This window comes from Rhinolophus ferrumequinum, chromosome 10 (genome assembly GCF_004115265.2).
Source record: "Rhinolophus ferrumequinum isolate MPI-CBG mRhiFer1 chromosome 10, mRhiFer1_v1.p, whole genome shotgun sequence".
Lineage (NCBI taxonomy): Eukaryota > Metazoa > Chordata > Mammalia > Chiroptera > Rhinolophidae > Rhinolophus > Rhinolophus ferrumequinum.
In genome coordinates, this window is record NC_046293.1 from 3,280,823 (window position 1) to 3,294,822 (window position 14,000).

Consider the following 14,000-nt stretch of genomic DNA (forward strand, 5'->3'; position numbering starts at 1 on the left):
ACCATAGGCCAGCTACAGAGTGCTATGTACTTTGCATTATGCAGCAATATGACGTGTCAGGCCCGTTCTTACTCCCATTTCACAAATGTGGAAACCGAGGCACAGAAAGGTTAAGAAACTTGCCTGAGGTCTCATAGCTAAGAAGAGGCAGAGCCAGGGTTCCAGCCAAGCAGGCCGGCACTGGCACCCGTGTTCCTCACCCCTGCCCCACGGGGCTGCCAGATGGGTAGGCCGGTACCTGGCTAATGCCACAGCAGAGGTCCTACCCTTTTGGCCACTCCTGCACCCGTCTATCGCCTGGCAGTGGTCACCCCGCCCCTCACCCAACTGGAACCCCTTGTCCCCTTGGGATGGCTCTAGCAGAAAATCGTTCGATCTTGCTGTTGTCCAGTGGCAGCCCCCGCCTCACACGATGCCCGGTTCAACCCCCGTGCCAGGCCCTCTGCTGGCCTCCCCACCCTCTGGCCCGAGATCAGAGGCCCTGTCCACAGCCCCGGAGGACGAGGCGGGAGCTGCTTGTCTGCAGGGCCTGAAACCCCTTCTCTTCTGAGCTCCCTCCTTGGGATTGGCCCAGACCAGGGGTGAGGAAAGTTTCCAGACTTTCAGCTTTGCCCATTCCTCCTGGCATCTTGCCTGTGTCCTGAGGCCCCTGAACAGCACAGGGGATGAGCCTGGAGCAGAATTTTCCATGGAAAAAGTCAGTGACTGAAACACGAGCGCCCCGCCCAGCTTCTCTGTGTGCGCAGGCCACTCGGAACCTCCCTGCCAGCCTCTCCCCGGACACCTGGGCGGGCAGCTGCAGGCCGGGAAGCTGCCCAGAGGGTTCTTCCCACTTTGGGGTGAGAGCCGGGCCCCCTCCACCCGTGGGGCGGCTTGATGAGAGTGCCATAGCATGCCCTCACCCCCAAACTGCCAATTATCCCGGGATGCTGCCTGCGTCCACCCACCTCTCCTTCTCCAGAGCACCAGTTATTTAGTTATTATATATTTTTATCCCTTTTCCCACTCCGATGGTTCCCTAATGAGGGCCAAGCTGCTCACCCCCTATCAGGAGCCCCCTCCCCTCCAGGCGGAAGGAAGAGCGTGGGCAAGACCTGGGGTGTGGCATGGCCAGGCCTGCTCCGGGAGGGCAGTGGTCAGACTGGCCAGGCATGTGCGGGCTGTGGGGGAGGGGGTGACAGGGCCGCTGACACCCGTCACCTGACCTCAAATGCCAGCAACGGATGTGTCCGTAAACCTGGGTAAATTCATGAGTGACCTGGAGGATTGTAAGCAAGGGAAGGATGTAAGCTGTGTTTTGAAAATGACAAGTGGGCATGCTTTCCTACTCTAGGCTGTCTTCTAGCATTTGTCATGCGGCTACTCTGTGCAGTGCTCTGAGCCACAGCGCTGCCTCCACCTAACTTTTGGAAGCATAGACTGGACTCTGAGCCTGGCTGTGTGGCCTCGGGTAGGTTCCCTAGCGTCTCTGAGCTCCGGTCTGCACACCTGTAAATGGTGACAGCAAGGCTCACCTTGCCAGCAAAGGACCGAGATAGCACAGAGGCCGGTTGTCCAAGGTTGGTGCTCACAACGGGAGCATTTAATATTGTTAGGGGGAAAATCCCCACATTCCAAGGAAGACGATTTTGAAATTATTTCTGAATTATCAACCATATTTGATTATTTACGCTCCTGGCACAAAATACACTATAACTCCCTTCCCTGATGTCTACAGTTCACCTTTAATCCATGCACTGTCATGCTGGGGCTCCCCTCCACCTACTCCATCAGCCCCCCCACGCCCGGGGAAGCACACTGCGAGTACAAGTGGGGTGTGAGGTGGGCAAGGCCCCTCTCGTCTCCTTCCCCCAATCCCGCTATGGCCGGGGCGTAGAAGCCCTGTGCGTAGATAGAATTTTTTAAAATTGTGGTGAAAATATGCAGAACATAAAATTTGTCACTGTAAACATGTTAAAGTGTGCAAGTCAGTGGCTTTTAGTCCATTCATAGCGCTGTGTAACCACCACCTCTATCCAGTAGTTCCTGAACTTTGTCATCACCGCAGATGAAAATTCCAGACCTGTTAAGCAGGCACTCCCCTACCCCATCTCCCCAGCCCCTGGAATCACAAATCTACCTTCTGTCTCTGTGGATTTACCTTCACTGGGCTTTTCAGAGAAATGGAGTCAGTATGTGGTCTGCTGTGTCTGGCTTCTTTCACTTACCACGTTTTTGAGGTTCATTCATGTCACATGTATCTGTACTTCATTCCTTTTTATGGCTGCATAGTATTCCGCTGTATGGAGAGACCACATTCTGTTTATTCATTTATCCACTGAAAGGCATTTGGGTTGTTTTCTCCTTTTGGTTATCGTGCTGCTGTGAACATGTGTGTGCACGTTTTTGTTTGAACATCTGTCCTCAATTCTTTTGGATCTATTACCAAGGAGTAGAATTGCTGGGTCCTATGGTCATTTGATGTTTAACTTTTTGCAGAACTTCCCAGCTCTTCCACAGCGGCTGCGCCATTGTACATTCCCGCCAGCAGTGTGTCACCAACGCGCCATTTTCTGTTGTTTTGAGCAGAGCCATCCCAGCAGGTGTGAGGTGGCACCTCACTGTGGTTCTGATTTGCATTTTCCTAAAGTGAGTGATATTTAGAATTTTTTCACCTGCTGTTGGCCATTTGCATTTCTTCTTTGGAGAAATGTCTCTTCAGGTCCGCTGCCCATTTGCAAATTGGATTACCTTTTTGTATTGAGTTGTAGGACTCTTTTAGAAGTGACCCTTGAGTATTTACTCATTTGTTCCCTCCATTCCACAAACACTCATGGACAGCTACGGGGCAGTCCCCAGGCGCCAAATTCAGCTGAGTCTGGATACTGCCCTCGAAGTGCTTGCAGTCTGGCGGGAAAGCTGGTCATGGAAAGTGTGACACCAGGGGTAAGGTCGGTACTTGAGAGACAAGTGCCCCGCTGAATGCGTCCTCAGTGCCTGGGACCCAGTGGTTTGAGCCCAGTGGGGCTTGCACTTGGGCCTGGAGAGGGAATAGCATTTGCAGACAAAAAAAGGGAGGGAGAGCGGCTTCCGAGGCAGAGGGATCAGCACAAGCAAAGGTGGCAGAGTCAGCAGGAGCCAGATCCCAGGAGGCCTCCAGTTCTAGGCAAAGGAGCCTGGGGAATTACAGATGGGCTTGGAGCAGGGGAGTGACATGGTCAGATCTGGGTGCTGGCATTGGGACTGGGGTGGCCGCCTGGAGGCAGACACCAGGGCTACAATGATCTGTTTCCTCCCCCAGCATCCACCCCGAGTCCCATTGGGATCACCCCAGTCAGACCCCATTTGTCCAAACTCCTGCCCCAGCCAGAGTTCTTGCACCAGGTGGTGGGGCTTTGCAGCCTGAGCCTGCTAGAATTTGGGAATGGACAGCATGCTCTTAGTGTCCGGGACCCAAAGCGGGCTCTGACCTGTGGCTTGGAGGCTGGTGCCCGGCAGGGTTCCCATACATCTCATTTCCCCGGTCGGTTTTCTGAGGGTCTACAATTACTCTGGGCTGAATTGCCCCAGGTTCCAGCCCGCTCCCAGCCCCACCCACCTAGATGCCCTTCCTCCATGCCAGCCTCCACGTTTCTGCCCATTGTGCCTGTGGGAGACCCAGGGGGGTCTTGGCCAGATTAGCCGGTGAGGCGGGCGGGCCGTGGGGATTGAGTGTCGGTTGGGCATCCTGGTGGCAGCACGTGCTGTGGGCTCACACCACACAGGGACTTTCCCAGCTGGCTGTGGGTGCTTGGCCACCCTGGAGAAACAGATTCGTTTCTCTCAAGAAAGGGGCTGGCAGGCAGTGAGTAGAAGGCAAGTCACCATGCAGAAGGCCAGGGCCGTGGGCATCGGTTTTGGGGAGCCCCTCCAGGTCTCCCCCACTTCCACCTTTTGCCTCTCTCTAAGCCACCTGGTCTGTTGTTGGAAGCCAGGTGCTGTTCTGAAGTTTAGCTGTTGCCCGTACGTCTGCTGGAACTTCCCTACCTCCTCCCAAGTTGCTATCCCTTCTCTAGGTGCTTCAAACCAACTGAGGCAGCTGCTGTGGAAAACGGTTTGGTGGTTTCTCAAAAAGCTACACAAACCACCCTGTGACCCAGCCACCCCACTCCTAGGTATATATGCCCCAAAGAACTGAAAATGGACTCAGACAGAAACTTGTCCACACATGTTCGTAGCAGGGCTATTCACAGCAGCGAAAGGTGGAAACAACCCACTGTCCATCAGGGACAAATGGAGAAACAGACTGTGGTCTCTCCAGACAGTGGGACAGTATTTGGCCTTAGAAAGGAACGAAGTACTGGTACGCGCTACAACGCTGATGAACCTTGAAAGCATTGTGCTACGTCAAAGATGCCGGTTACAAAAGGCCACGTGTGACATGATTCCATTGATATGAAAAGTCCAGTGCAGGCAAATCCAGAGGAACAGAAAGCATATTAGTGGTTGAGGGGGGCTGGGGAGAAGAGAAGGGGGAGTGACTGCTAAGGGGCACGAGGTTTCTTTTTCAGGAGGGTGACAATATCTTGGAACTTGGTAGGCGTGGTGGTTGCACAATGTTGTGAATGTACCAAATGCCACAGAACTGTGCATTTCAACATATTTGACTTTGTTATGTGAATTTCACCCCATCAAACAAACAATCACGCTGATAACAGCTCAAGACAAGGGAGACAGAGCCTGGCAGGTTCCCTCCTGTCTCAGGCCTCATTTCCTGGAGGACAATTACTAGGCTCCCTCAGGGGACTGCTCTGAGGATGGTGCTGTGAAGTGCCCTGCCGACCCCAGCACACAGTAGGTGCTCAGTCATGTCAACTCCTGTTTCCTCCTCTGAGTTCATCCCATCATCCAGAAATGAATGAATAATAACAACAGTTGTCCCTCACGTGTGTGGCCTTTCTCCCTGGTCTGAGCCTATACAGTGCTGGTGATGACTGATTGACCGGTTTTGTACCCCCATTTCATGGATGTGCAAACTGAGGCTCAAAGAAGCAGAGTGCCTTCCCGAGGTCACACATGGGCTATACGTGGAACCGGGATCCAGTTGGCATGGCTCCCAGCCCAGCTGCCCGCTCAGTGGGCTAGACGGCCCAGGCACCCTCTGGGGAGCCAGGTTTACAATGATGGGGGCGCCCCAGTTCTGGGAGTTGGGGTTTGCTACTGGGGGAAACTGCGTACTGTCTGGAGTTGATGGTTGTCACATCCCCAGAGGGTCTGTGTATCTGATTCAGAGGCACAGGGGACCATGGTTCTTGCCTTCCGTGGGACTCTCAGTTCCGTGGGACTCTTGATTCGTGGGACTTGTCCTGTGATCTCATGCGTCTTGCGATTTCAAGGTTGTGTGTGCCTTTTCGAGTGAGGATCACGCATGACTGTCAATGGAAAGTGGCTCCTGGAGGGCACTGATTTGTGTTCTGTCCCCTGGTGGGCAGAGCTTGGCTTGTGCTGGGCGTCGGGGACACACTCACTGTCGCTCACCTCCGTGTCCTCTCCCTGTCTGTCCGCAGAGCGCTGTCATCCGTCGTGGCCCTGGGAGCCAACATCATCTGCAACAAGATTCCGGGTTTGGCCCCGCGGCAGCGCGCCATCTGCCAGAGCCGGCCCGATGCTATCATTGTGATTGGGGAGGGGGCGCAGATGGGCATCAACGAGTGCCAGCACCAGTTTCGCTTCGGGCGCTGGAACTGCTCCGCCCTCGGGGAGAAGACCGTCTTCGGGCAGGAGCTCCGAGTAGGTAAGGGCACCTCCCGGCTCGCGGGAACCCTCCAGCCGGCCTTCGGGGTCTGGGGGCCGGGCCGCCCGCCAAAAGCCAGGCCAGGCCGCCCACGCTGGCTGTCTTGTGCTGTCTCGCTCTGACCAGTGTCTTTGCCCAGCATTTCCCTGGCCTGGGTGGGGGCCTGGGATTCCAGGGAGACTCAGACCTGGCCTCGCCCTCTGGGGCATTGCCGCATCTGGGACAAGGATGGCGTCGATGGCAGCCAGCCTGTCTGAGTGGACGAGGGTCCTTGCTCTGGGCTTTGGGGCTGGGGATGTCGTCCTGGCATGGACATGAGCTGGGCAGGTTGGTGGCGTCCAGTCGGGTACAGGGTCGGAGGCGTGCCCTCCTGCTGCTGCCCCGCTGCTGTGTGCACCCAGGGCCTTCCTCCATCTATGTCTCCACTGCTGTCCCTGGAAATGGGAGGACAGTAGTATTTTCTGCATGGGGCTGTTTGGGGGCTTGATGTGCATGATTCCCGGCCCGTGGGCAGTGCTGTTGTCATGATCCCGCGAGTGGCAGGGATTCCAGACAGCGGGAACAGTGTGAGCAGAGGTGTGAGGGATGCTGCAGAGTGACTCATGTGGGAGCACGGAGCAGTGTGACCGGCTGGAGAGCGGGTGGGTGGGTCTCCAATTCCAAGGCCAGTGGCAGCCACTGCAGCACATCAGGCAGGGGTGGCAAGAGCTCTGCTGGCTGTGCCCCACTGCCCTGTGTACAGTCCCCTCACAGCCCTGGGGAGGCTCCAGTGTGCTCATTTTACAAGCAAGGAGACTGAAGCCCAGAGAGGTGCTCAAAGGGAAAAGTGTCTTCTGGAGTCTGACCTGGATTTGAATCCAGCTGTGTGACCTTGGGCATGGCACTCAGGGCTGCTCAGTTTCCTCATTTGTAACATGAGCTTTGAGTGAGCAGGCCCTCAGCTGGGTCCCCAGTGCCTTTGCCAGTGCCTGCACACAGTAGGTGCTCAATAAACTGCTATTGAATCAGTCACACCGTTGTGAGGTATGAGGAATTGTTTAGACGACTGTGAGGGTTGGATGGGGAGAGTAGTAATTAGGGGTGCAGCACCGGGCATGTGGGGTGTGCCCTGTTTCAGACCCCAGCCTGCGGGCACAGGTGAGCCTCTGAACGTGTGGGCACAACATGTCCTTCCGGTCCCAGAGAGCCAAGGAGCCACAGCTGCTGGAACCCAGGCCAGAGGCAGCGCTTTACAGGGCTTGGAACGCCTGGCATGGGGCTGGGGGTGGCGTGGGGAGAGCCCCGGGGGCCCATTTGCGGTGAGCAGCCTGTGGGTGGCACCTGGCACAGCTAGCAAGGTGGCCCCACCCCTCCCTGGGGCCCCACCACCCAAGTGCAGCTCCTCCCTGCAGGTGCCAACTGGGGAGGTGGAGCTGCCCCCTCATCCAGTGTAGTGGGGAGGGCATTGACACCAGGCCCGCTTGGTGCCAGGTGCCCACTTGTCTGTCTGGCCCCTCAGCCCTGAGACTTGGGGATCTGAAGCAGCTGTGAGTACCCCCACGGCACAGCTGAGGAAACCGAGGCCCAGTGGAATGATAAGGTTTCCTGCAGCCACACAGTTTGCACGTGGCAGAGCTGGGTTCAGGTCCAGGTCTCCTTCCTGCAAGTCCTTGCTGCCTCGCTGTGCCGAGAGAGACGGGCAGTGGACATGGCCCGACAGTGGCTGGGAGCTTGGACTTTATTTGAGATATGAGACTCAGGTGGTGAGGGAGACGTGGGCACTCTGAGCTTCTCCTTGGGTTCGGGCCCTAGGCGGGGGGACTCACCATCAGTACCCCAGTAAATGCCGGACTCCTATGGACCATCCAAAGCCCAGAGTGGTGTTGGCCCCGCCAGTGACCTGCCCCCCAGGGGACACTGTGTCAGTGCCCGTCCAGGTTACCTTAACTGAGCGTCACGCAGCCCCTGGGGCTGTGGGATCGTGGCTATCGGCTCACTTCCTCTTATGTCACCTGTTCCTCTTTGGAAACTGGCCCTCAGCCCCACGGGGACCTGGGAGGGTCCGCAGCTCTGCCCACAGGGTGGGGCAGCCGCAGCCAAGGACGGACTGAGGCGGGGAGTGTTCAGGCCGCCCCCTGCCTCGAGGTGGGGCTGCTGTAGGTACGCCTTGTGCCCTGAGCTCCCTCGGCACCTGGAGTCTGGGGCTCTGGTTCTGGGGAGCCCATCTAAGACACCCCCCTCACTTTCATGAGCATTTCATAGGCAAGCGCCCTGGCAGAGCTGTCCACACCCACTGTCCCCGTCTCTCACCTTCTCTTGCTCCCACCAGTAGTGCCCAGGCCTTTGTGACATTCATGTGGCTGAGAGACCCCTTCCTTAGTTGGGCCCCGCTCGCCTGGGCTTCCTCTTATGTCACCGCTGCTCCTCTCAGCCCGCTCCAGTTGGCTCTCCCTGGGGGCCAAGACCAGCATGGCCACTCCCTGTGGACCTCACAGTGAGGCCAACCCACGGCAACCTCTGGCTCGACACGCTCAGCATCTTGCTGCTTAAATCTCCCGTGTCCAGCCTTCGCCTGACCAACCAGACGTCTCAGCAGAAGCCTGGTGTTACTCCCCTGTCCAGCCCTCTACACTGTCCCATGGCCACGGCAGGGCCTGCCTCTCCAGCCCTCCCTTGGCAGCTGTCAGTGCCTCTTCCTGCCTCCCACCCCGTCCTGGCCATGCCATGTTACTCCCGTCCTCTAAAACCTGCAGTAACTCCCTATTGCCCAGGATAAAGTTAACTCCTCAGCTTGAAGTCTCAGCAGGCCCTGCCGCACGGGCCCTCTGCCTCCCTCTGTTCCTACTCAGAACCAGGGCTTCAGCTCTAGCTGACGCCCTCCTTTTCCCTGAGCATGTCAGGCCCCTTGCCTCCTCTGGGACTTTGTTCCTGCTGCTTCTCGCCCTAGGAGGCCCTTCCCCTCTGCTCTGCTGATTCACATGGGACTTCCTTCCGGGAGAAGCTTTTTCACCCCTGCCTGGCTCTTCCTTGACGACAGCCGGGCCCAGTCACATCCCTAGTGCCTCATGCTCCCGCATCTCTCAGCCCAGGCCCGCTCAGCACCTGCCTCGGGCCCTCCCTGTACTCTGCCCTGCTGGGTGGGCTCCCCGCCACCCAGGCCGAGGTCTTCCACTGGCCCTCCGTACCTAGGAGGGCTCTGGGCTTCGTCCTGTAGGCAGACGGAGTCCCCCTGGATGCTGTGATGGTGGTCTGAGCAGGTTCCTCGTTCCTCCCAGGACTCACTGCTGGGAGTCACGAGCAGGGAGTGGGCTCGGGCAGCACGGCCAGCCCCTGTCAGAGGCATGCGGTGGCTTGGGCACGGGATGGGAGCCGGGCCCTGAGCTGGCAGGAAGCCGGGGGGCACTCGTGGGAGCAGCCACTCAAGCGATGCCAATTAATGATTGGCCTCGAGACGGGGACTGGCCTGGGTGGGTGGGACGGCCCTCTTTAGGCCTTGCCTGTGACCTTGGGCTATGCCTAAATCTGGAGAGCTGAAGGAAACCTCTTACAGGGGCAAATCAAGCCCTATATTTTCCAGCACCTGGTGCTCTTGCTTCTATGCCTCCAGGGGTGGGGAGCTCACTACTCCATATAAGCTAGACCTTCTTGTGACGACTCTGGACTGGCTTTGCCCTGGGGCTCTCCAGGTGCCAGTTGCTCTGTTCCCTAGTCCAGGCCCACACTAGGCCTCCCCCAACCGACATGGTCTCCCCTCATGCCTGGTGGCCTCCACCCTCTGGCCACCCAAGCCTGCCCCAGGCCTATTTCCTCATCTATTGAGTGACACCTGTGGTTCAGGCCCCTCCTGACCTGCCTCTTCTGTTAACTGGAAATGAGCTGGGGGTGGTGGTGAATGTGTCCTCAACGCAGCTGTCTTCTGCCATGGGATGGGGGAGGGGGAACACAAGAGTTAGGGGTGAACCTGGTATTCCAGGAATGCTTATTAGAAACTCAGGGCCCCCAGGGGCCGTGAGCAGGACAGGGTGTTTCCAACAGGTCCCGTATTCGGTCAGGACTGTTGGCGAGGGCTTCCTTGGCAGGGTGACAGGTCAGTTGAGACCCGAGGGAGGATCAGAGTGACCCAGACCAGCCTGGAGGTGAATGCAGGGAAGGGCCCCCAGGTGGAGGGAACAGCATGCACCAAGGCCCAGAGGCCAGAAAGCAGATGGTATTTTCCAGGAACTGTGGGAACATGGAGGGCGAATTGGACTGTGAGGAGACCTGAGGCCAGAGGAGGGGCCAGGGCTGGAGCCGTGAACCCAGCCTGTGAGTGCTGTGGTGGCCTGGAAAGCCTGGAAGGTTCTGAGCAGGAGAGGGACTGCCCTCCAGCCACTGCCCCCCCCCCCCACCTGGGCCCTTGGGATCCACCTGCACTGGGCTCCAACCCCCCACCTCGAGCGGCCATGGAACACTGAGTCCTGCCCATCATGTGCCGCTCAGACATGACCAGGCATAGGGCCGCCCCTAATCCTGGCTCACGTGGCCGCCCTGGGCCGCTGTCAGTGCACTGGTTTGCTTTATGGGTGACATTTGTGTTGGGAGTGAGCCCTGAGCCCACCAGCCGCACGCAGTAGGGGCTCAGCAAATGCCATCAATTTGTGGACAGTCTGAGGCCTCAGAGTGACTCACATCTAGGTGTCTGAGAGGGGAGGTCTGGAGGCTTCCAAGTTGGCCACTGGCAGGGGCCTTGGAGGACAGAGGGCGACTTCAGGTCCTGCGCTACTGGACACCGGGCCCCTGTCTGAGGCTTTGCAGACCAGGCTCAGGAAGGCCTGGCATTAGTCCCGAGGAGGGATAAGGGCTTGAGGGCCACACCGTCCACTCCGGCGGCCACAGGCCCTGGCTGGCAGGGGAGCACGTGAATGAAACGTGGCGTGTGCAAACTGAGATGCGCCGTGACTAAGGTACACAACAGATTTCAGGTTTTGAAGACTTTGAAAGGAAAAAGCAAGTACAACATTTCTTTAATAATCTTTACATTGACTACGTGTTACAATGGTAATATTTGGATAGATTGGCTAAATAAAAGTGGATACTAAAATTAAGTTCACATGGTTATTTTCATTTTTCTTTATGTGTCTGCTAGAAAATTTGAAATGACCTATGTGGCTCGTGTGAGTCTTCTGTTGGGTGGCACGGCAGTCACCAGGGTCAGGAGTTGCCCAGGGTCACCCTGGTCAGGGGCAGAGTGGACATTTGAACCCAGATCTGACTGTCTTTTCCCAAAACACTGTCCTCCAGCCCAGCTGACCCGCTGCTGCCTGGGGCCGCACAAGGCGGTGAGGGCCGATCGCCTTGGCAGTCGGTTATTGTTCAGCCTACATGCAGTGAGCGCCTGCTGAATGTCAAGTTTGCGACAGGGCCCTGGGAGACAGAGACAGAGTGAAAGTCACCAGCCCTGCTCTGGGAGCCTTTCACCCAGGATGGCCCGGGGAGCCGATGGCTCTGGGCTGTGCACACAGGCCCTTATCTGAGGGAAGCACCTATTTGTCCTGTCGGCTCTGTCACTCCCTACCCCAGGCTGGGGGCTCAGCCTGAGGTAGCACAACACACATTTCCAAGGCTCTGGGGCTTCGGCAGCCAGGACACTATGGATGGTTGGGGCTTTGCATGTCAGAGTCAGAAAGACCTTCCAGGAGGCGAAGCCACTCAAGCCCTCTCCTGGCTCAGGATGTGATGAGGCTGTGGTCACTCCAAGTGGGCCCAGGCTCTGTCCCCTGCCCTGGAAGGCCAGCTTGCACTGGAGAGGGGCGGTTCCCGAGGTGACCTGCGAGTGACCAGGCTCTAGGCCTCCCAGTGGGTGGCATGGAAGCCCGACCAGTGGGCCCTTGAGCAGCTAGGGGCCGTGGGCTGAGCGGTGGTTGATCCCTTCACACGGCCTCTCACAGGCTGCCTGGAACTCGGCCAGCATGGGCATTTTCCAGCTTCCCTGGCAGGGCCCCCACAGACAGGACAGGCCGTGGGATGGGGTGGGGCTCGGGGGCAGGGGGCACTGTCAGGGATGCAGACCCACCTGCGCCAGCTGCTCAGGTCTCACTGTGTGACGTTGGGCCCAGCCTTGCTCTCTCTGGGCCTCAGTCCAACCATCTCTACCAGGGGCTGAGGCTGGGGCCCAGACTCAGCTAGGACTTGGGGTTTTCTCCTCAGAATGGGGGGCAGGAAGGCCCTCTGCCTTCTCAGAGCCTACATCGGGGTTCTGCCAAAGGGTTCCATGGACAAGGGGTCCGGGGACAAGGGAGGCAGGACACAGAGTACGGGGTGGCCAGGCTTCCACCCTCAGCCTCCCAGGGGCGAGGCCCAGTGCGGCCCTCAGCCCGTCTCCGTGCCCCACTCCTCCTGCCACCATTTTTGGGAGGATCATTTCTTTTATGACTGCAGCCATCTCCCAACGCCCACTCTCACAAATCCTGGCTTCTACTGTCTACACGTCATAGGTGGGGAGACTGAGGCTCACGCCTCGCCCCAAGTCACACGTTGGCAAGAGGTAGAGATTTGAACCTGGCAGTTCAGCTCTGCACCCTGGTGGGGGTCCAGGTGCTGACCCCGGGGAGGAAGGGACACTAGGCCATCGTGTCCCCACACAGACGCAGTTGCTAATTTTGCTGCAAGCCTGGACCAGGGAGCGTTCACAAGGGCAGGCTGCCCAGAGCTGACCTCCCTGACAAGAGAGGTTGCCGGAAGTTGGGGCTGCAGGAGAGGCCTTCCCAGCCTCCCCCAGAGCTATGGGGCAGGGGTGGAAGCTCCTGGAAAGCCCGCCCAGCTCAGGACACAGACCCTGCCCCTTGCCTTGTGGCCCTGGGCCAGGCTCTGCCCACGCTGGGCCTGGTGTTCCCCATGCCCGGCTGGAGCACGACCCACCTGGAGGGCTGTACGCAGCGTGTGAGGGCCTCGCTGGGTCAGAACAAAAGCCTGGGGTGCGGGCGTGTCGGCGTGTTTGGACCTGGCGTGACTTTTTCCAATGCTCTGTTTATGACAACAGCAAGGAAGAGCTTAGCGTGGAGACACTGACTCAGCCGGAGCTGAGCCGGGTGGGGGCTGGGGTGGGGCTACAGCAAGACAGGGACGCAGAGGGGCTGAGGGACAGAGAGACAGAAACTGAGAGGGAAGGACAGACACACACAGAGACATGTGCACGCAGGCGTGTGCACACACACAGAACCAGCATGGGCCTTCGCCTCCCACCCTCACTCGCCCGCCCCAGGCCCAGGGTCTAAACCTGCTCGGAGATGGGTAATAAAAGCAGCCACGTGTGTCCTGCGCTTCCCGTGTCCGGCGTCCTAAGCCCTGAGTGGCACTAATGTGCTCACACTGCCAGGCCCCTGCGAGGTGGGTGCTGTTATGACCTCCCTTTGGCAGGTGCAGAAACGGGCGGGAGGAGCGTGCCCAGCCGTCACTGGGCAGAGCCCGACTGGACCCAAGTGATCCAGGGCTCTGGGCTTCCGATTCTTCAAGTGCACGAATCAGGGTTTGTGGCCTAGCTGGGCCTGGGGGCATCTCTTGGCTTGCCTGACCCCCACTGCTGCTGCCAACACCTCCCTGCTTCACCCGGGACACTCTCCCCCAGCCTGAGTCCCGGGTGTGCTGGGAGGCAGCTCAGGCAAGGAGTTGCACCCCCAGCCCTGGGACTGAACCCAGGCTGAGGCCTGGGGGCCAGGCAGGGACATGGGCAGTCAAAAGGGGCTCGCTGCCCCCCCCGGGGCCCCTGGGCTTCTCTCCCCAGCTCCTTATGCCCCCCAAAACCTGGACATGGGCACTGTACCTGCTCAGTTGGGTGACACTAGGAACTGCCTGTGTGGCCTAGGGTTGTCCCCTGGCCTCCTTGCCCTCACTCTCTCCAGCCCTAAGCTGTGTGTGTGGGAGCAGTACTCTCTCACCCACTTCTAGGCTTGTGGGAGCCTGGAGCCGGATGGGGTGGGGGTGGGTGCTGAGATGAGCAGGGAGCTCACCAGCCAGCAGGCGCCTGGAGGACTCAGGGACCCCCCGTCTCGTGTCTCTGCCCCGCGTCAGCCCCAGCAGTCCCAGCAGCCCCATTGTGACCTGTTGCTTTGGAACCCACTGCACTGAGCCTCATCCCCCTGTAATCTGGGGAATGAATGACGGCCGGGGTCACCACGGAGCCCCAGTTCCATCTGGCGTTGGCTCCTGGGGGTGGTGATGGCCTTGAGGGCCCAGCTGCCCCGCCTGCCTTCTCCTGTCCCCCAGGTGCCCCAGACTGCCTGGCCAAGGCAGC

General features: G+C 58.6%; 1 protein-coding gene across 1 annotated transcript in view; it reads left to right on the forward strand.

The window, feature by feature from the left end:
* WNT7B (Wnt family member 7B) overlaps positions 1-14,000 on the forward strand; it is a 43,664-nt gene that overhangs the window by 15,497 nt on the left and 14,167 nt on the right. Inside the window, 1 exon segment of the mRNA XM_033116244.1 lies at positions 5,526-5,752. Coding sequence (XP_032972135.1) covers positions 5,526-5,752 — 227 coding nt within the window.